A 23660-nucleotide genomic window follows, 5' to 3' on the forward strand; every position below is an offset into this window, starting at 1 on the left:
TATCTTGCTGACCAATCTTTGTAACCATTATTCTTAGTGCAACAACTCCACAGCTGCAGGAAGTTGCACTAAGCAGCAACAGCTATGAAGGTTGGACGCTAATATGAGAGGCGAGGAAGAGGAATGGATGCGAAGCAAAAGGCTGAAAAGCGGTCGCAGCCACGGCCGGACGGGACACTGCAAATACCCTCTAGCAAAGCCTACAGTACCCCAGTAAGGTGGCCTGAAGGTGCTACTCCTCTAAAGGGATGGGCAAGTGATGACGGCCCTGCCTCAGAGAAAAAGAGAAGCATACCTTTATTGAGTCATTAAAAGCAACGTGTATCCCAATACACTAACATCATGTGGTACGCTGGTATAGTGGTTAGCGTCGTGGCATGCCAGTCAGATGTTGCATGAGGTTCGCATCTCCCCAAAGCTGATGACAAATCACTGGCTCTGTATCACGATCAGTTACTGCCACGGTGCGGGATCCACAGCGGGAGGCTGAAACCAATATATTCTTTGGAAGCTTGAATTTCAAGTCAATGGTTCCTTTGGTGTTCTTGTTCAAAGTGAATAGGCTTCATCTACTGAATAAAATGAAAAAAATAAAAAATCTTGTACAAGGTTCAGGTTCACGGTAGCTGAGTGGTACTGCGCAGACTGACCATTGTGGCGGTCCGAGGTTCAAATCTCACTTGCAGCTTAATAGATTTCACTGGCAACGCGACTACCGTTTCTGACACTCTCCTAGTACTTGCAGCTTTTACTCGGCTCATAATGCTCGTCAGTGAAATGACTGTTGTTACTGATAATGCAATTCTGGTTAAGGATTCATTTCCATGCATTTTTACTGGGGTGTTCACGTTGCAGAGAGTGAATTCTGGTTTATCATATTTCAATAGAAATTTTCTCGCAAACTTATATGTATAATATATAGATATATACATGTGTGTATATGTATATATATACATATAATATATATATATATGACCAACCCATTGCTGCCAGAAAAACTCTGAATGACAATCAATAAACTCTCTCTCTCTCCAACCAACACCCCCTCTACTCTCTTACTCCCTCTCCCTCTCTCTCCCTTTCCTGTGAAGACAGATGCTTCAGTTACATTGCCCATCATTTCTGACATTTTATGTTTCACCCATTCTCACCCCCCATTCCTATCAGGGCTGAACTTGGACTTAATGGAATTGGGAGTGTCACTATTCACCTCAGCGACCTCAAAAACTGTGGATTGAACACCAATAACTGTCGTTTTCTGTTACTTTTACATGTCACCCCTTCCCATCCCTTCTCACCCCCCATTCTTACTGGGGCTGAACTTGGATTTAAATGTCATCGGAAGTGTCACTATTCATCTCAGCGACCTCAAAAACTATGCATTAGACACTAATATCTGTCGTTTTCTGTTATTTGTACATATCACCCCCTTCCCATATCTCCCCCTTTGGTCCCAGTGATTTCTTACCCCCATTCTTTTCCAGATAGTAAGTCATATGTATACCAAGTTTGGTTGAAATTGCTCAACGCATTTCAGAGATATGCTGGCACATACACAAATATCTGTTTATATATATATATATATATATATATATATATATATATATATATATATATATATATATATATATATATATATATATAGTATATACATAAACAATATATATACATATTTCTTTTCTTGTAGCATCCATGTTTGGGCCCAACGCTTTTATTTTTGTGGACATGACTGATTGTAAGAAAATCCTGGTCTGTCTCCCAAAATTTGTTTACTTTTTAGAGCATTTTAATAAAAGCATGTTTTAAAAATTTTTTCTATTTTTTCATTTTATACTTTTTAGTTTTGACAGAAATTGTAACCGATTTTAAGATTGTAGTTAAGATATTGCTATCCGTTTACGGGGGAGGGGAAGGGAGGGGGCAGGGGAATGAGAAGGGGAGGGGAGGAGGAAGGGGGTTGGAAGGGAAAGGAGGGGATGGAGGAGGGAAGGGGAGGAGGAGGACACAGCTAAATTAACATTTGATAGCATGCCCTGGAAGGGGGAGGGGAGGGGGATGTAAGAGGGGGGAGAGAGGGAGGACACAGCTATATTAACACTTGACGTGTGCTCCGGAAGGAGTAGGGGGATAGAAGAGAGAAGAGTTATAGAGAAGATAGATTCTACAGAATCAAAGAAGTGTGACAAATCCAAAGAGTTTCATACAACTCCTAAGATACTGGGAGAGGTCACTTTGGGGTCACTAGAGGTCACTGCTGACCTACTGATCATGCAAAGTCGTATTGTCACCAGGACTGAGTAGCCAAGCAAAATTTCAAGTCCATCAGACAAAGGGAACAGGTCAAAAATTGAGTTACAAGATTTGACCCAAACAGACGCAGAAGTCGAGTTAAGTAAAAGCGCATAAAAAAACGGCTGCGGTGAAATTGCATCATCAGCAGAAACCAACACAACATAAAAACTGTTAAATGTCATTCTTAGCATTTTAAATTAGTGTCACAAAGTTGTTTACAGGGACTGCCTGACTTCATAATGTGATTAAAAACTGTGGTAGGATTGTCTCGCGAATTTTGCATTGTTACCCTAAAACAATTCTCCTTGTAATTCAATAATTTACTTACATTTCCATCTATTTATTTATTAATTTGTTAAATTTCTTTCTTTCTTTTATCATAACTGATCTCTTCTTTCTCTGTTTCCTTTTACCTTGTGTTACTTATTCCTGATGAACACCTAAATGAATGGGGTTCGTTTTCGGCATAATAATAATAATAATAATAATAATAATAATAATAATAATAATAATAATAATAATAATAATAATAATAATAATAATCCCTATTCAGATTCAAGTGAGATTGTTCCATAATAATAATAATAATAATAATAATAATAATAATAATAATAATATTCCCCCATTCAGATTCCAGTCCCTGGACATTCTCCCTCTGCATCGCTACAACTCACTGCGGCTCCATTTGAGGGACAATGCAACGACCCTGTGCAGCATCCTGGAGCCTCTCCTGTGCGTTAAGGCAAAGGAAGACATCGCCAACGCCCTCATAAACATCATGCAAGCAGAGAACTTGGCCATCCCCTTCCTCGTCAGCCTGATCTTGGCAGACATCCAGAGAATGGGTAAGTCTGCAGTTATCATAATAATAATAGTGAGGCAATATCCACACAGGGGCTGGAACAGTAATAATAGTAATTATAATAATGAAGGTTTTAGATGTGTCTGCTCTGATCAGTGAGGTCTCATCCTTACGTTTTCCTGGGAGGGAGTAACGACAATGCATTTGTTCTGTATTGTTTCGTGACATTCTTGAAATAGTTGTTGCATAGATCGGATGCTTTTCAGAATGGAATTTTAAATATTGTGCTACATGTTAAGTCTTTCTCTCTCTCTCTCTCTCTCTCTCTCTCTCTCTCTCTCTCTCTCTCTCTCTCTCTCTCTCTCTTCTCTCTTCTTCTTATTCTTCTTCCTCTTTCTCTCTCAAGCTGAAATTTATCTGTAAAGAGATTAATTTGTTTATGGGTCCTCTCTCTCTCTCTCTCTCTCTCTCTCTCTCTCTCTCTCTCTCTCTCTCTCTCTCTCTCTCTCTCTCTCTACTAGCAATTTCTCTTTATAAACCACACACGTTACTGTCTTTAGCTATTCAACATAATACCACAAAATTTTATAGAATTACTTATTTCAGTGCCTTATATTTATGTCTCCACCAACATCAAAGGGTCAAGTAAATTGGTTAGGCCAGTTTTTCTCTTTTGCATTTATCACCCTCAGCACGTCTGAGGGTGCTCTCTCTCTCTCTCTCTCTCTCTCTCTCTCTCTCTCTCTCTCTCTCTCTCTCTCTTTCTTCTTCTTCTTCTTCTTCTTCTTCTTCTTTTCTTCACCTCTTCAGCTTCTTCTTCTTCTTCTTCTTCTTCTTCAATACAGGGCCGAAATATCTCCTTCAAACAATGGTCTATTAACTTACAAGAATAACCAAAGTGGGAGAGAAAATAATAGAAAAGTGAATCAGTTTTTAACAGACTTCAATCATTCGCCACTTTTCCTTCCAACAGCTGACAACGAGCACCTTCTTCTGCGTGGCAACAGCATAGCCACGAAGGCCATCGAAGCCTACATGCGACTGGTGGGCGAGTACTACCTCCAGGAGACCCTGTCGGAGCCGATACAGGCCCTCATAGCCGCTACCGAAGAGCTGGAGGTGGACCCCCTGCGGATTACAAACATGGCGTCGCTCCCCGACCACAGGGAGGCTCTCAAGACCTGGGTGTCCAGGGTCTGGGAGAGAATCACTCAGTCCAGTCATAAGTTCCCACTGTGAGTTGAGATTCACTCACTGCAGCTAAGTAGTTATTCTCCTTGTAGGTTTAAAATCCCTCATTTAAGCCATGAATTTCAGACTTTAATTAAGAATTTCATAAGCTACCCACAAGTTCTCTTTAGAAGGCGTTCACTCAGCAATCACTGAGTCCAGCCATAAGTTACCCATAAATATATGATTTGCCAATTCTAGGGAAGCATGCCCTATGCAAGTTTAGTGGAGCCATAGGTTCCCTTTGGAAATGTGTAATGACTTAGCCCTTTTGAGTCCAGCCCTAAGTTTCCATGGTAAATTTAGAGTCATTAGCCTAGCTATGAATTCCCCTTTCAAGTTAAAAATCACTTGTTCTAAGCCCAGCAAAAACCCCTTTCTGAGTTAGGAATTTTTCAGTCTACCTATATATTCCTTCTGTAAGACTGGATTCACTTGGGCAGTGGGAAGTTCTCCTTGTTAGTTTATACTGACTCAATTAAGAATTGACCCTCACGAGTTGTGATTCACTTAGTCCAGCTAAAAATTCCCCTTGAGTTTTGGATCACTTAGTCTAGTCAAGAACTCCCCTTTTGAGTTGTGATTCTCTTAGTCCAGCTAAGAATTCCCCTCATGAGTTTTGGACCACTAAGACTAGTTAATAATCCCTTTCTGAGTTGTGATCCACTTAGTCCAGCTAAGAATTCCCCTTACGAGTTTTGGACCACTAAGTCTAGTTAAGAATCCCTTTCTGAGTTGTGATCCACTTAGTCCAGCTAAGAATTTCACTTATGAGTTTTTGATCACTGAGACTAGCTAAGAATTCATTTCCAAAGTTTAAATCGCTTGGTTTAGCCACAAGTTCTCCCTGCAAGTTCATAATAATCTATTCAGGCTAAACTTATCAATAATGAGTTTCTATTCAAGAAGTGTTGCAAAGATTCTCATTTCAAACTTTAAAATAATTCACCTGTTGTAAGGTCCTCTTAGAATCGCTTTCTGATCATGAATTTTGCATTCAGGATAAAATAACAATAATATCTCTTGTTAAAGTGTAAAATCCGAATCAATCAGTTTAGCTGTCAGTTCCACTTGGCAAGTTTGTGTGGAAATCAACACAGAAAGTTAAACAGTAATAACTTAACGACCTCTTAACTCCTCGATTTCCTCTCACATTTCACTGAAAGCCTTGGAAGTCAAAGGGGAAATTGATGAAAAACAGGACTTTGAAAAAATGATGTTTCCATCAACCTATCAGCCTATGTAGAAGACTCCTCCACCACAGGACAGGTCAGCAGAAGCCTGACTCTGGTGAATTTATATATTCCAGCCCTTTTTCACCTTTGGGAACTTTACGGGATGAGGCTGCTAGCTCCACACCTTGCCCCCCACAAGGACGTTCAAAACGATTATGTTCTGGTACTATCTGGCCTTTCTTGGTGATAATCCGAGCAGGCAGCCCTGAACTGAATGCTTTCGTGTCTTGGCAGAGAACTCCGCCGGATCTTCCATTCCCTCCGAATGCACCTGTCGACGCAGGAGAAGGACGAAGTCACAGACAAACTCGTGTCGGCCTGCGTGTTTCTCAGGTTCATCTGTCCGGCCATTCTCTACCCGTCGCTGTTCAACATCACACAAGGTGAAAGTCTGAACGGTTTGCCTCATTTCCATTTCATCTGATTACCCTTCTTTTCATTAATTATCTATTTATCTTTGATAGACTTGTTATTCGGAAAGATGGCTGTCCCTTCGTGTGAGATGAAGGAAGATAGCTGGAAACACTTCTTCGTTTTTCTTAGAAAAGGTGAGGGAGAATAGCAACTCTTTTGAAAATATCTCTTGATGCGTTACATTAGATGGGTTCGAATGTAACTTTCTTTGAAATAGAATTTCCCCCCAAAAATGGTTTATATTACAAATACCTTTAAAATCATGCTCTGCTCCCCTCCTTATGAATATCAAAACATAAATCTTCCGAAAATCAATCTTCAACCTTCACTATGGCGAGTGAAAATGATTTATCCCATTTCAGTGAGACTGTGAATTGTCCTTGAGAAAATACATTTTTGATTTTTTGATAAGGGACTAAAAATTTATCAATTTTAACTTATTTCACGACAGACTGCTGCGATTTCTTCTTGAGAATGTTACATTTTAACTCACATAATGAAGGCTTAAGCCTGATTTTCGTAAGAATTATCTCTTGATATTCATAAGGAGGGAAGCAGAGCATTATTTTAAAGGTGTTTGCATTATAACCCATTTTTTGGGAAATGCTATTTCGAAGAAAGTTACGTTTGAACCCATTTAATGTAATAGATCAAGAGGTATTTTAAACAGAGTTGATTTTCTCCTCTGACTTTTCTGAGAAAGACTAAGAAGTATTTTCAATTATCTTCCTTTACCTTCTATGAAGGGACAATAATCTTTGTGGAACAACTTAAAACGAATAAAAATCTATCTACGATAAATTTAAAAATAAAAAACTGTAGTCAGATGTAATGAAACGATACAAATCATTAAATCAACAAGCATGGTCCGCTGGTATAGTGGTTAGTGTTGAGGCGTGTTACTCAGATGACGCGTGGGGGGTTTGCGAGAAAAATCACTGGCTCTGTATCACGATTAGTTACTGCTGCAGTGTGGGGTCTGCTGCGATGGGAGGTTGAAACCAACATTCTTTGGAAGCTTGAATTTCAAGTCAGTGGCCCCTTTGGTGTGATGTTCCATTAGAATAGATTTCATCTACTGAATAAAATAAATACATAAATAAATAAATAAAATAAATAAATACACTGACAGATGAAGAGAAAAAATGTTCAAAAGTTGAGGCAATGATTCGAGTCAATGATTGGAGCCTTCTTGAAACTCAGGCAAGCCTCACAAACACTGTCTGACGAATCTTAATCCTTTGCAGAGTATCCGGACGAAGGAACCGTGAGGAACTTGACCCTGGTCGCGAAGACGCTGCAGACTTTGGCGAATTTCACGAGTTTTCGCGGGAAGGAAAACTTCATGGAATTCCTCAGCGATTTCATCGACAGGGAACAGGAACAGTGCAGGAACTTTCTCGGAATAATTTCAGTGAGTTTATTGTGACATTCTTTGTTGTTTTCTGTAAACGAGAACTCTTACAGAGATGGCTGCTATTTGTCTGTCCGTCCGCACTTTTCTGTCCGTCCTCTGGTCTTGAAAACTACTGAGGCTAGAGGGCTGCAAATTGGTATGTTGATCATCCACCCTCCAGTCATCAAACATACCAAATTGCAGCCCTCTAGCCTCAGTAGTTTTTATTTTATTTAAGGTTAAAGTTAGCGTCTGGCACCGCTATAGGTGCCAACAACACAAGCCACCACCGGGCCGTTGCTGAAGGCTGGGAGTTTCATACATCGTTATAAGCTGTACTTCGGAGCATTTTTTACTTGGTTCGTCCCAGCAATATATCCTTCCCACCCACTTCTCTCTCTCTCTCTCTCTCTCTCTCTCTCTCTCTCTCTCTCTCTCTCTCTCTCTCTCTCTCTCTCTCTCTCTCTCATAGGCTTTCCTATTTCCTCTTCTGCATGAGAAAACATCAAAGGTCTTGACCCTCTTTTTTTTTTTTTTTTTTTTGCAGACTCTCCGTGTATTTTCTCACCCTTCCACTTTCTCTTTATCTGCAAGTCTATGCACTCTCGCTCGGGTCCCTTTTGCTTTCGGCGAGCCGAAAGAGGCGCCTCGTCGCTCTCTTAAAAAGGAGTTACGTATTGCCTGAAGGATCGAGTTCTCTCCCTGATAGAAACACCTGAATGGGAACTTCTAAAATGCCCAGTGAGAGGAAGATTCAAGCATCTTTAGGTTTGCACAGTTTTTGGATGGGTGGCCAGCGGTGAGTGTGAAGGGATACGAGGGCGTCATCGCCCTCAGCAACGCCGGTAGTGTAAGAGAGCGTCGAGAGAGCAAGTCGCGATGTTTGGGATACCTTTTTTCCTGTCGTGAGAGAGAGCGACCACATTTGCTGAACAGAAGCACCGATATGCAGTCAATGTTTGGAACTTCTTCAGAAGTTCAGGCGAAGGTGCTATTCATTACTACCCTAATACAATTCTTCTTGCATTTTAATACATTTTGATCTATTTATCTGTTTATTAATTTATTTTTTCTTTTTAAATAAGTGTATAAGTGTTATCTCCTCTTTCTGTATTTCCCTTTACTTCCTCTTACTTCTTCCTAATGAACACCTTCATATTCTTTGGAAGCTTCAATTTCAAGTCAGTGGCCCCTTTGGTGGGTTTGTTCCATATGAATAGGTTTCATCTTCTGAATAATAATAATAATAATAATAATAATAATAATAATAATAATAATAATAATAATAATAATAATAATAATAATAAGAAAGTGGCCCAATGAATGAAAGTACCTTCATTTTGCATATTTGTGTGGGACCCAGAATCCCAGATGCTAGGTAGGCTGTTCCCGGGATGGATGACAGCAAGTTTGAAGGTGGAGCTTGATCACCCGTCGACTGTCTTTGTAACACACACAGACAGACAGAAACTATCAGGATTTATTATTGCTATTTAGAGAGAGAGAGAGAGAGAGAGAGAGAGAGAGAGAGAGAGAGAGAGAGAGAGAGACAACAATAATAGTTAAAACTACACAAAAGAACTGACTGAATATAATCATAATTAAGTAACAGGGGATAACTAATAAATGAATTATAGAAACCCGAAATTTCAAAAGGATCAAATTTTCATTTATTTTCTTTGTTGGCCAAGAAAAAATAAGTAATGTGAAGGAACGTACGCTTATCAAAAAAGTTCACCATTACCTGGAAACTGAAATGATATAAAGGAATATCTATGAATAAAAGAGTGAAAATTACCTGTATTTAATTTTTAGAATAATTCAAAAGTCAAATTGAGGGAATCATAATGTATATGGTAAAGGTTCCCTGAATTATACGTATATAGTTCATTGGGAAATGATAAAGCAATGAATCATGTGAGGTATGCATTAAAAAGTGTATAATTATTTTGTATATGGTTTAAAACTACATTATGTTAAAAAGATTCAAATTGTATCTTATATACTTGAAAATTTAATTGATTGTAGAGGGCAGTAAAGAAAAAAATGGGCCAAAGTGTCTTCGGCGCAATCGAGTTTTCTGTACGGCATATAATGCTGTATGAAACTCTCAGCCACGGCCCATGAAACTCTCAGCCCTGGCCCAAGAAACTTTCAGCCACAGCCTAGTGGTGGCATGTATTTTTGGCACCTATAACGGTGCCAGACGTACGATCATGGTTAACCTGAATCTTAAATAAAGTAAAAACTACTGAGGCTAGAGGGCTGCAATTTGATGTGATTGATGACTGGAGGGTGGATGATCAACATACCAATTTGCAGCCCTCTAGCCTCTGTAGTTTTGAAGATCTGAGGCTGGGCAGAAAAAGTGCGGACGGACAGACAAATAGCCATCTCTATAATAGTGTTCTTTTGCAGAAAACTAAAAAAAGACTAAATGACAAAATGTCCTAAGTCTTGATATACCTCCCTCTCCTCCTCCCCCCTAAGAGGAAACCCGGAAAGGCCAAATCAGATTTAGGCTTTCTTCCCACAACCTCGAACACATTTCAAAAGGAGACTGGAATATGCATCGTGGTCCATCTCCTCAGCAAGGACTTAATTCTGTTTTGTTTGAGCTGAAGGTGAAACCAATAGCTCTTTTCTTGCTTCAAATTAACTGAAGCTTTAATTATTATTATTATTATTATTATTATTATTATTATTATTATTATTCAGCAAATGAACCCTATTCATATGGAACAAGCCCACCAAAGGGGCCATTACCCTGAAATTCAAGTCCAAAAAGAATATGGTTTTCATTTTAAACAAGAAGTAACAGAAGGTAATGAGAAATGCAGAAAGAAGAGATTGGTTTTTAGAAACCGAAAAAATAAATTAACAAATAAATAAATAGATAAAATTTAACTGAATTGTTAAACTGCAAGAACTGTATTAGGCAGACTGCATCTTTGCTTGAACTTTTGAGATTACAATTGCAAAACATTTAATGCATATTGGTGCTTCTGCTGTTCAGTAAATCTTTGAAGACTTGGTGCTTTGGTTGCTACTTAAACAATAGTTCTTCTTATTCAATTCCTTTTAAAATCGAAATTTGGTGACCTAGCTGAACAGATTTTGCGACAAAATATAAGAACACCAATATTACACAATCACGGCATCTTACAGTACAGCTTCTGTACAACGTTTTGAAGCTAACAGATTATGGCAAGTGGTTAAGAAAAAGCCACTTTATACAACCAAGTTCAAGTGAGCAAATACAGAACAGGGGCTTTCGACCTTCACTAAGGTCATCTTCAGAGGACCTTACTGAAGGTCGAAAGATCCACTTAAATTTTGTATTTACCCACTTAAATTTTGTTGTATGAAGTGGCTTTTTCTTAACCATTCAAGACAAACTCGACGAATGTGTTTTCATCACTGGATTATGTTAGGTATTTTGTCAAAACAATGATATAACGTAACAGAAGGGACCACAAAAGAAAATGGGTTTGGAGGAGCTGATTAACAAATGAGGTTACGTTAACTGGAGGGCATAAGATACCACAGCCTCCAGAGGCTGCCGTTCCATTCATTAAATACCACCGTTCTGAGATTCAGAGGAATATTCCAAAAGTTTTGGAGCCTCTGGCCTGGAAAACAGACTCAGATGAAAAATAATGAGACACTTGTCCTGGTAAAGGCATCTACCTCCCAGGTCTCATCAACATGAAGCGGGAAAGGAGATAATAATAATAATAATAATAATAATAATAATAATAATAAAATAATCCGAGTGGATCTTGTTTTCCCCCCCCTGGTGACAGTATGGAACACATGACATAGCCACCCTCCCCTGCAAACCAATTCGTCTGCGCCTGGCTGGTGGGGGAATGGGAAGGTAGGAGACATCCACCCTCCTCCTGCAAACCTGTTTGTCCGCCCCGGGTGGGGGTGAAGTAGGTAGGGGAATGGGAAGGTAGGGGAGACATCCACCCTCCTCCTGCAAACCTGTTTGTCCGCCCCGGGTGGGGGCGAAGTAGGTAGGGGAATGGGAAGGTAGGGGAGACATTCACCCTCCTCCTGCAAACCTTTTTGTCCGCCCCGGGTGGGGGCGAAGTAGGTAGGGGAATGGGAGGTAGGGGAGACATTCACCCTCCTCCTGCAAACCTGTTTGTCCGCCCCGGGTGGGGCGAAGTAGGGGAATGGGAAGGTAGAACATTCACCCTCCTCCTGCAAACCTGTTTGTCCGCCCCGGGTGGGGGCGAAGTAGGTAGGGGAATGGGAAGGTAGGGGAGACACTCACCCTCCTCATGCAAACCTGTTTGTCCACCCCTGAAAAACAGGTCAATGCGAAAATCAACGACAAAATATCATCAGTTATTAATGTACCTATCTAACAGGTTCCCTCAAAATCATCAAGAAAAAGACCAAAAAGAATCATAATAAATTTTTTTTATTATAAATTATAGTTGCAGCAGTGGTTTAATTCGAAGTTTCTCTATTTTTCTAATAATTTCATTTACTGTTGGACAAAGATCTAAAATTATATTATGCAAGTGGATCTTGTTTGTCCTCCCCCAGGTGACAATAGGGCAGACATGACACAGCCACCCACCCCCTGCAAATCGGTTTATCCACCCCGGGTGGGAGCGTGGTAGGTGGGGGAATGGGAGGGTAAGGGAGACATCCAATCTCTTCATGCCAACCTGTTTGTCCACTCTGGGTGGGGGCGGGGTAGGTATGGGATTGGGAGGGTAGGGGAGACAGTAGCGCCGGGTTCCAGCTCACGTAGCGTGCGCCAACAAGCTCATCACGTAATAATTTTCCTATGCTTATTTCATGAAAGGGAAGGTCTGTACACACACACACACACACATTTGGGGACCTCCTATTTTACGTAAACAAATAGGAAATGTTAAATATGCCTGTTGAAGTTGGCGACCACATAAATGCAATTAGAAACCTCCTCTGATCCAGTAGCTCTCAGGCATTCATTGAAACCGTGCTGTGTTGAAGTACAGAAAACGGCCATGTTTCACATTTCCTGTTTGTTTAATTAACTTTACATTCAGTTGAGTAAAATGAAAACGTCGACTATGTGATCTTTCTGCTGCTGAAAAACGAATCATTAGACAAATAGGGAACTTTATCATAAATTGAAATCTGCTGATGCGCCCATATTTCTTAGTGAAGTCTATTTAGCCTACAAGAGGGTCTCATTCCTAAATGATAAAATTCATTTTAACACCTCGAGCAACACTTTGGACACATAGTAAGGACAGAAAGCTCTGGGAATGTAGCTAGTAGCACCATGCCCATTCCTTGAAGATGGTCCAGGGACGCACATGCCCAGGTCAGTGGCAATGCCAAGCTACCCAGCTTTTGAGAAAAAACACAAAAATTTGATGTGCCTATCCTGTAGTCTTGCTTCTTTTCACACACCTTCTCTTCTCTCCACCTATAAAATATCAGCAAAGCACAGGTCTTATTCTTCTTCTCCTTCTTCTTCTTTTTACAGAGTCTGCATTGCGAGAACGAGAGGACCATGGAATTTGGGGGACAAATCGACATAGGCAGACAGTGCGCCCTGCTTCATCTCCACCTGACTGACGCATTGGCACAGATGGATGGCCCAGTAAGTTCCTCACTTTCTCATTGTACCAAAATGCACAAACACTCATATTGAGAAAACGGTACAAACGAGCACATGGAAATGATATATATATAAAGAGACAAAAATGATTCTCTCAATCTTCACTCAAATAGCCTTTCCATAACTTCCCCCCACCCCCACCCCCCGTCATTACTGTCACTCCAAAAATAAGGTGTTGGGTATCGAATGCCACATCAATTTGGTATTTATATTCCCTCTATATTTAGGTCTTACCATCTTGCTGGTCCCCTGGTATAGTGGTTAGTGTTGTGGCATGCCACTCAGATGTCGCAGGGGGTTCGTGTCTCCCCCAGGGCAGTGAAAAATCACTGGCTTTGCATCATGATCATTTACTGCTGCAGTGCGGGGTCTGTGGTGGGAGGTTGAAACCAACATTCTTTGGAAGCTTGAATTTCAAGTCCGTGACCCCTTTGGTGGGCTTGTTCCATGTGAATAGATTTCATCCACTGAAATAATAATAAAAATAATAATAATAATAATAATAATAATAATAATAATAATAATAATAATAATAATAATAATAATAATAATAATAACTGCAAAACGCTGTAGATCATGGAATGGGCATTTGTCTGTGATATGTTAACATCAACTGAAGGTTTCTTAAGTACAGATCACTTTTACCTGAACTGGAAAGAGCTACGTTGTAAGTGTATCTTTTTATAGTGCAGAGTCTTTAGGAACAGTGGCCAATGGAATGGGCATCTGCTGAGAAGGAGCAGGTGTAGGAGACCCAATTCTCAAATCAGCAGATACAGCATTGTGAAGACTAAAGATCATGGAATGCAGGTAGTGAGATTCCCAGAAACTGATCGCGAGGAGAGCCAGTCAAATAACTCAGCTACCCAAGGACTGCTGATTTCAATGTGAGAAACAGTGCCATTTCAAGTGTTATGAGGCTATCTAAAATGGGTGGGGAACTTGTCGCTTGCAGAAGAGGTTGGCTAAAATATTACCCAAGGAAAGGATGAAGCTTGAGCAACTTCCAGAGAAGAAAAATAGACCTGGAGGAAATTAGGACTGGAACAAATAAGGGCGTTAAGTTTTTTTTTTTTTACCTGGGATTAAGTCAATCAAAAAAAGGCTGCCAAACTCCAGATCATCAAGAAACATATTCCACCATTTGAATGACCTAATGTCTCCATCTTATTAACAAAAATAAAAGAATTGGAACGGAGACCACAAAAAAAAATATGGGTACCAACTATTTTGGAGAGTTGAAATATTAGTAAAAAGTTTGATTTTTTAACCAAACTTTTATTTTTGTTAGTAAAATAGAGACATTAGTCATTCAAATGGTGGAATATATTTCTAAATGATCTGTGGTTTGGCAACCTCTTTTTGACTGACTTAATCCCACGTGCAAAAAACATAATAAAGGCCTTATTTGTTCTGGTCCTAATTTCCTCCAGGGCCATTTTTCTTCTCTGAAAGTTGGTCAAGCTTTTCCATGAGTAATATTTAAAGTCAACGCGTTCAAGCACCTCAAGAGATAATATACAGAAGCGACAAGATGTTCCCTACAGTTCAAAAGCAAAGATGACCAAACATCAGCAACAGATTAAAGGTGGTCCTGGTACAATCCTGCCCTCTGAAAGTTACCTTGGGATCCAAAACAAAAGGAGGTGAATTCAAGATGCCTGGGGAAGTGAGAGCTTAGTTCCAAAATAGATTCTACTGAAAGGTGAGCAGCCATCCTCCCTTGGCACAAGCTGAACCAGTGTGTGTTTTAAGGAAATTAGTATTGTTATTCAGTAGATGAAACCTATTCATATGGAACAAGCCAACCAAAGGGGCCACTGACTTGAAATTCAAGCTTCCAAAGAAGACGTAAGAGGAAATAAACCTGTTAATAATTAGGCAAATGTAGCAACAAAGCTCAGGATCTAGTCAAACAGCAAACTTGATAAGGAAATGCTGGAATACAGTTTGAGTCACCTGCCTTGCTGGTCGCAAAGGTTTCAAATATCCATCTTACCTTACCAACAAGAAGGGGCAATGAAATTGGAGAGAAGAAGCGGCATTTAATGAGAAATGAAGAAGTAGTCTTTTTCAGTAGAACGATAAGCCCATTAATGCAACGGACCTTCTGGGAGCAGCTGGATTTACAGCTGCTGAGAACTTCGTTGGCAAAGTATTAAAGTTTTTCCGGCTGAAGGAAACACTATACCACTTGGTATCCTCACACTATGGAAAACTTTTGCCCTCAAAACAACAGTAAATTCCAGCTGATTTAAAATGGAAAGAGTAGCAGCCAAAAAAAAGAAGCTAATGCACCTCCCCCCTGGAGTCACCGCTGATTCAGCGAAAATTAAACCAACAGTTAAAAACAGAGAAATGTTTAAGTGAAATTATGACTTCATTATCATACTCTGAACACAGGCTTGCGGGTAATAGGCCACCATCCCACCACTGAAAGGCAAGGCCTAAAGATCTTAGAGGGGGGAGATATTTTGTGGGGAAGCTCAGAAGGATTGGAGGTAAAGATAATAACAGGAATAATGGACAATTGATCACGGTAATAGGAGACCCCACTATATCACATGCAGCTATGGGTGGAAGAGAGCAACTCAGTTTTGCGAACACTGAATATGACCACGCAGAGAGCTTCCGCAGGGTGTGCGAAGGATCCTCTGATTATTAGCAGAGGATTGGAACCTCTAAAGGATCTGGTGAAAAATAAAATTAAAATAAAACAGCTAATGCCAGAAGGGTAATTTGGAGTTAAAAGGCAACCTAGGAAGGATATTCAAGATCAAGGAGTTTGTCTGCAATCATGTTAAAATCCCCGTCAGTAGGAACTCCAGTGAAGACAAAATATCAGACCAGTTCATGGCGAGATTTTTGGAAAGGGTTTTGGTAAGCATCACTGGACAGTGTCCCTGCGAAGATGAGCAGACTGTCCAGTACTGAAGCTAGGTTTCAGTCAACAAAGAGTAGCATCAAATGACAGGGAAAAAAAAATATGAATCCTCACCACTTCTGTCATTAATGGAAACACATTTCCAGGTTAATCAGAATGAAGCCAGCCAGGTGGTAGCCCTGGTGGAGGGTGTCAACTCCTACCTGGGAACAGATCGGAAAAGGAAGCAGCCAATCACCTGTCAGATATCGTCCCACGCTGCCACTTCGCTGCAGCTGTCGAACCAATCATACTTGCACGTTTCTTCTCGAGTCAACAACAATTATATGTAAGTGGAATATACATCAATAATCTTGGGGACAATACAGTAGCAGTGATAGTCAAATGGTAATTATGAAAAATGTCATCAACTGTAGATCATTGTTGCATTGGAAGATTGATTTGCTTAAATATATTCCCTTTTGGTACTTCTGAATTCTACACATTATTTCTATGAAGTTCCCATAATCTCCAAGATGATTCTTCCTGCTCAATTCATACCAGTTTTGGATCATTTTCATAAAGGGCTACTTTCCAAAAGAATTATGCCTATACAAGTTCCGACAAGTAGTATTTTTCACTGCCAGTTCAGCTCCCTAGAAATTATTTTCCTGAAACTTTTCACTTCATGAAGACATTCCATACAAACTCCAGGATTTATATATGTAGACCCAAAGAACTCCTGTAGTCGAGAACTTATTTCCAGAGATGACCAATCGGACGCCTTCATGGAACACCCATACGAAAATGATTTGGAGGAACCAAACCTCAGCATCCTACGCGGAGCTACTCGAAAGTCTTCATACTCCCCCTCTGGTGGCCCACTTTACCATCGTCCAAAGGTAACTGTTTTTTCAGGTATCTTGTTGGAAATTAGCAGGAGATGTTGGTTTTGCACTACTTATACACATCATATCCTAAATTTATCAGTCAGTTTTATATTCATTTGATTATCTATCAATGATAAAAGCAGAGTGGATCTTTCTTGTTTGTTCTGGTAAGTAGGGGATCGGGAGGGTAGAGGAGACATGACACATCCACCCGCCTCCTGCAAACCTATTTGACTGGGGCAGGGTAGGTTGGGGATCAGGAGGGTAGGGGAGACATGACACATCCACCCTCCTCCTGCAAACCTATTTGGCTGGGGCAGGGTAGGTTGGGGATCAGGAGGGTAGGGAAGACATGACACATCCACCTTCCTCCCGCAAACCTGTTTGTCCAGCCTGGGTGGGGGCAGGGTAGTTAGGGGATCAGGAGGGTAGGGGAGACATGACACATCCACCCTCCTCCTGCAAACCTGTTTGTCCAGCCTGGGTGGGGGCAGGGTAGGTAAGGGGTTTGGAGGATAGGGGAGACATGTCAGGCAGCACCAGGTTCCAGCGCAGCAGAGCGTAGCGCGCGCCATCAAGCTCGTTTTCTTTATAATTGTCAGATAGGTACCTGCCTGAAATTGACACAATGTGCTGCTGTTTTTATATGACTGTGCATACAGTTCACCTCCTAAATGGGTCGGTTAGGTTTACCCATGTACCAATTTTACCGTCTTTTCAAATTACGTATCCCAATGAAACAGGCAGCACAAACGGGTTTTCTTATTTGCGTCTTTATGCAGATTTTTTCCTAAATGTCCCTACAGTTCTCTGTTTAGTTATTGGTTGCTTTCTAAGTCAACTGATAGAAATTCTCCCTCACTTTTTATATTCCAGTTACTGTGTCTTTATGATCCTAGGTTGTTTCCATAAAGATTTCCAAGGACCAACTGAACTATTGTTATCATATATAGAGTATTTGCAAAATTAGTGCACCAGTTTTCGTGAAGTGTTGTCCCAATAAAGCTAAGGAAGGCAGGGATGGGGGCAAAAATGTCACTGCTTACTAGGTCCTGAGCCTTGACACACTGCCTTCTGCCATTCCAATGGGACTCTCACCTCACTGTCCAGCTTTCCGCATCAAGATGGCCATATGCCAACTAGAGCCAATACAGATGGTTTTCATGTTGTTTCTGTTAAGTTAGAATGGGTCAGTTTGGTATATCTGCCTTGAACTTTAGGGGACATTACCAGAACATAAATATTTTTAATTTCCGTATCAAAAAACACTATCGTTGCAATAACGCGTGGATATGAAGTCCTGTTTACCTACATCATCTCTAAACTTAACTTTTGTCCATCTTTAGTCATCAGTAATGCTTTTACATCTAGTTTTCCCTTTGTAGGGTTTGACAGCTCATGCGTTTTCTCCAACATATTCTGGCACGTACACTTATTGCCTGAATTCCCATCTGGTCCGAGTCTTCATCGCTGCCTTTCCTCCATGATTTTATGGGCCTTCACATTAATCTTCAGCCTGCTTTGTCCATATCTGCTACTACTTCTCTAGCTACAAGCTCATCTCCAAATCTCATGACATCTCCAGACCATCTTCGTCTTTGAAGTCTCTGTGGATATCGTTCATTTAACTTCTTTCTGCTACTACTCCTCTAACTACAAGCTCATCTCCAAATCTCATGACATCTCCAGACCATCTTCATCTTTGAAGTCTCTATGGATAATCATTCATTTCATTCTTTCTGCTTCTTTAACTGCTCTCCAAATCTCATGACCCAGACCATCTTCAACTCTGTGCAAATCTTCCCCTTCTTTCTGGTACTGCTCCTATATCTCCAAATCTCATGACATCCCCAGACCATCTTCATCTTTGAAATCTCTGTGGATAATCATTCATTTCGCTTCTTTCTGCTACTACCCCTCTAACTACAAGCTCCTCTCCAAATCTCATGACATCTCCAGACCATCTTCACCTTTGAAATCTCTGTGGATAATCATTCATTTTGCTTCTTTCTGGTATTACTCCTCTAACTACAATCTTATCTCCAAATCTCATGACATCTCCAGACCATCTTCATCTTTGAAATCTCTGTGGATAATCATTCATTTCACTTCTTTCTGCTACTGCTCCTATAACTACAAGCTCATCTCCAAATCTCATGACATCCCCAAACCATCTTCATCTTTGAAATCTCTGTGGATAATCATTCATTTCACTTCTTTCTGCTACTGCCCTCTAACTACAAGCTTATCTCCAAATCTCATGACATCTCCAGACCATCTTAGTTAATCTTTGAAAATTCTGTGAATAATTATGAAATTTCGCTTCCTTCCTCTTGTTTTCCACGACAGAATCGAGGAACGAAGAGCCTCGGTTATTTCTCCAGGGAAAAGACGGCTGCAACAGATCTCTCCACCAACGATGACTACGTTTTCGTGGACGCCATCAACCAGCACAGTGGGTCCCCTGGTTTTCCTAATCCAATGATGTAAGGAAAAGTAGTATCAGTGTCTTATTATTAGTAATATTAGTGGTAGTAGTGGCATGACTTGGAAGATTGTAGAATAGCTTTCAGTATCTAAAGAAATGTGACACTAATTGCATTAAGAATGATTTTCCAAAGCAATGTGTTGTTTTAACTAAAAGAAATTTTGAGTCATTTTAACTGACTCTTTCTTTACATTAGCTTCTGACAAGAATATAAAGACTTAAATAAAAAAAATATATAATAAAAACTTTTTTAAACATGCTTTTATTAAAATACACTAAAAATCAAAAAAATAATATTTTGAGACACACCAGTAATTTCTTACAATCAGTCATGTCTACAAATATAAAAATTGTAGGCCCCAAACATGGAAGGAATTGCTACAAGAAATAAAAAATATATTTCTTTTCTTGTTGCATTTCCTTTCAATGTTTGGGCCCTGTGCTTTTATTTTTGTAGACATGATTGATTGTAAGAAAATCCTGGTGTCTCAAAATATTATTTTTTACTTTTTAGTGCATTTTAATGAAAGCATGCTTAAATTTGTTTTTATTTTTTATTTAATACTTTTTAGTTTTAACAGAAATTGTAACCGATTTATGACAGCAGTTAACGACACTGATTTCCGTTTACTGGGGAGGGTGAGAGAAAGGGGAAAGGGGAGGGGAGGGGGAGGGGGAGGAGGAAGGGAGGGAAGGAGGAAGGAGGAAGGGAGGGAAGAGGGAAGGGGAGGGTGAGTAGGAAGGTGAGGGAAGGGGAAATGGGAGGGAAGATGGAAGGTGAGGGGAGGGGTGGGGAGGAGAGGGAAGGGGAGGGAGGGGGAGGAAAATGGAAGGCAATGGAAGGAAAGGGGAGGGGGTGAGGAGGAAGGGTTAGGGAGGGGGAGGGGAGGAACAGAGGAGAGGCAAAGGAGAGGGAATAGAGGGAGGGGGAGGAGTTGGAGGGGTAGGGGGGGAAAGGAGGATGGAAGAGGAAGGGAGGGGGGAGGGGAGGGGAGGGAGAAGGAGGGGGGGGGGAGGTGGAAGTGGAGGGGGATGGAAGAGGGAAGGGGAGGGGAAGACACAGCTAAATTAACACTTGATCGCATGCTCCGGAAGGGGGAGAGGGAAGCAGGAGAGGAGGGGGAGGGGAAAGGGATGGGAGAGCAAAGGGAGGGAGGAGGGGGAAGAGAGAGGGAAGGGGAAGGTAGGACACAGCTAAATTAACACTTGTGTGTTTGGAAGGGGAGGGGATGGGTGGGGGAAGGGGATGGGAGAGGGAAGGGGAGGAGGAGGGAAGAGAAAGAGGGGGAGGGGACACACCTAAATTAACACTTGGTCACATGCTTGAGAGGGGAAGGGGAAGGGGATGGGAGGAGGGGATGGGAGGGAAGGGGAGGTGTTATATAGAAGACAGATTCTACAGAGTCAAAGAAGTTGTGAAAAATCCAAACGGTTTCATAAAAATCCTGAGATACTGAGAGAGGTCACTGTAGGGTCACTAGAGGTCACTGCTGACCTACTGATCATGTAAGGTTTTATTGTCATCGGGACTGAGTAATCAAGCAAAATTTCAAGTCCATCAGACAAAGGGAACAGGTCGAAAATTGAGTTACAAGATTTGACCCAAACAAACATAAAGGCAGACTCAAAAAGACAGACAGGCGCAGAAGTCAAGTTAAATAAAAGCATGTAATTAAGCATAAAATAGTTACATGTTTAATTTCAAATGATTTTGAATGCCAGCTTTTCTGAGCCTGGAAAATTAGAAGTAGTTTCTTCATTCTTTACAGGATTTAACTGAATGTTCTGGGAATTACATTGGAGAAACCTTTCTGGAAATCTGAGAAAATTCCCAAAGAAGTTCATGTCCAATTTCACTGCAATTAGCCGTGACTTATTCCCCTCATCTCATAAGCTATTACCAACCTTTGCTTTCAACACCCATAAGGTTCCTTGTCCTGATTTCCTGTGTTTTTCGATTTCCTGAGTTTTTCTTTTCCTCAGTATTCCAGTGAAAACCCTCAGTATTTTCCATCCAGAATGACGGGGTTTTTCCTTTGTATTGCTGGGCAAAGATACCAAAATAATCTTTGGCTTATCCCCAGAACTAGAGGTTTCTTGTATAAGAATGAGTAGAATCTCAGGGTCACGTAAGTGAATGACTTTATGTGAAAAGATAGAATTCCTTCAGAACTTGACTTTTTCCCTCAGGGAAACAAGCAACAACAATGAAATCAACACAAACGACGACTGGCCCAACGGCAATCATTATTACGTGGAAGAGATGCCCCGGCCCGACTCCAGGCTGCACGGGAGGGGCTCGCCTGGTCCTCGCCTGAGCCCAGTTCCTCATCCTAGATACTCTCACAACAGCAACCACGGTCGCCTCTACCCAAGGTAAGTAGGGTCGGTGTGTAGGTTCTTGCCCTTGGAGGCAAAGAATCTACTGAAAACAAAGAATTTTTCATCTGAATCACATTCACTGAAGAGCAGAAGCACCAACATGCAGTAAATGTTTTGCCTCGCTGTCGAACTTCTCCAAAGTTCCAGAGGTCCTTTATTCCTCACACCGCTGGACTGTGGAACAGCCTCCCTACTGAGGGTCTCGTGCAATTGGAACTTCTTCAGAAGTTCAAGCAAAAATGCAATGCATTACTGCCCTAATGCTATTCTTGCATTTTGATACATTTTTATCCATTCATCTATTTATTATTATTTTTTTTTAATAAGTGTGATCTCTTCTTTCTGTAATTCCCTTTACTTCCTCTTACTTCTTCCTAATGAACACCTTAATATTCTTTGGAAAGCTTCAATTTCAAGTCAGTGGCCCCTTTGGTGGGCTTGTTCCATATGAATAGGTTTCATCTACTGAATAATAATAATAATAATAATAATAATAATAATAATAATAATAATAATAATAATAATAATAATAATAATAATAATAATAATAATAATAATAATAGCACTTGCACAGGTAATTAATTATATTTTCTATCAGAGTTCCATTCAAAAGCTGCTTTTGAGTACCCAGTCTGCACCTGGCTGGGTCAGTCTGTTTAGAAGACGTTCAGTCATGCTCACATATACTCACAGGCCAAAACAAACAAGCTTTCAAATTATACATACATACATACACACACACACATCTATGTTTATATATACACACATACATACACACATACAGTAATCCCTTATCCACGTAGTTTCACATGTTCACAGTTGGAAGCATAACCACTTCTCCCTGAGAAAAGAAAAATTCCAGGAATACAACCTCATGTGCTCGACAAGCAAGTACTGGCTATAACATGATGAAAATATTCATGCCAAACCATGACCCCACTTCTGTACAGCATATGATACATTTCCCTGATTCCCACACCAATACATTTCCTTGATTTCCACACCTATACATTTCCTTGATTTCCACACCTATACATTTCCTTGATTCCCACACCTATACATTTCCTTGATTTCCACACATACATTTCCTTGATTCCCACACCAATGCACTTCCTTGATTCCCACACCAATACATATCCTTGATTCATTTACATTTCCCTGATTCCCCATTCCCACCAATGCATTTCCAATTCATTTTCCTTGATTCCCACACCAATACATTTCCTTGATTCCCACACCAATGCACTTCCTTGATTCCCACACCAATGCACTTCCTTGATTCCCACACCAATGCACTTCCTTGATTCCCACACCAATACATTTCCTTGATTCCCACACCTACGCTCTCCTGTTACCCCACAGATACATCCAGACCGCTTGTAGCAGTCTCGTTGAATTCAGCACTAAGGTTTATCAGTCTTTCTGTACTATATAACCCTTATTTGCTGTAATGTTGGCCATAAGTGTACAGATGGTGGCAAGTGGCACCTCTCAGTGGAAAAATAAACGTTCTGCGTATGATCGAAGGAGAAACAATTGAATGCGGATGTTGCAAAGCTTTTCTTCAAGAACACTTCGATTCTTGAAGTGGCAAAATATAGACAAAGCACTCTGCGCCGCATCTGCAATTGAACCACAGGCAGCAAAAGTGATGTCAGTTGGGTGTAACGAGGACTTTAACATCTGAGTGGACGAAATGAATCGGGAAATGATACAATGCCACCTGGCAAAATGCATGAAGCTTTGGTAAAGAAGAGGAATCGAGCCATTCAGACCAAGCAAGGGATGATCGCTACTTGAAAAGCTGCGTTTGCTGACAGGAAGCTTCTGCTCTGTTTCTGGCAGAGTAACCAGAGTTCAAGAAGCTGGTGAGGCGAGAGGCAACCAGCCTAAATCAAGTTTTTAGCTGTGGCGAAACAGGGCCCAACACAGTCGATATCCACTTAGAGGCAAAACAGGTGCCAGGCTTCTAAGCATTTTGAGTTTTCTTGACCATCAATACTGGTGCTGTGTGGACATGCAGATGGCAATGT

At 40.7% G+C, this 23660-nt stretch overlaps 1 protein-coding gene across 4 annotated transcripts in view; it reads left to right on the plus strand.

Moving 5' to 3' along the window:
* Positions 1-23660, plus strand: part of LOC136856437 (disabled homolog 2-interacting protein-like) — a 142676-nt gene that overhangs the window by 98871 nt on the left and 20145 nt on the right. For all 4 annotated transcript variants that reach the window (XM_067134313.1, XM_067134314.1, XM_067134315.1 and 1 more), the window contains 9 exons: positions 2923-3137; positions 4068-4329; positions 5794-5942; positions 7221-7387; positions 12870-12986; positions 16035-16216; positions 16634-16769; positions 19107-19243; positions 21436-21621. In XM_067134313.1, coding sequence (XP_066990414.1) covers positions 2923-3137; positions 4068-4329; positions 5794-5942; positions 7221-7387; positions 12870-12986; positions 16035-16216; positions 16634-16769; positions 19107-19243; positions 21436-21621 — 1551 coding nt within the window. The remainder of the gene's footprint in view (positions 1-2922; positions 3138-4067; positions 4330-5793; positions 5943-7220; positions 7388-12869; positions 12987-16034; positions 16217-16633; positions 16770-19106; positions 19244-21435; positions 21622-23660) is intronic.

Source organism: Macrobrachium rosenbergii, chromosome 35 (genome assembly GCF_040412425.1).
Source record: "Macrobrachium rosenbergii isolate ZJJX-2024 chromosome 35, ASM4041242v1, whole genome shotgun sequence".
NCBI lineage: Eukaryota > Metazoa > Arthropoda > Malacostraca > Decapoda > Palaemonidae > Macrobrachium > Macrobrachium rosenbergii.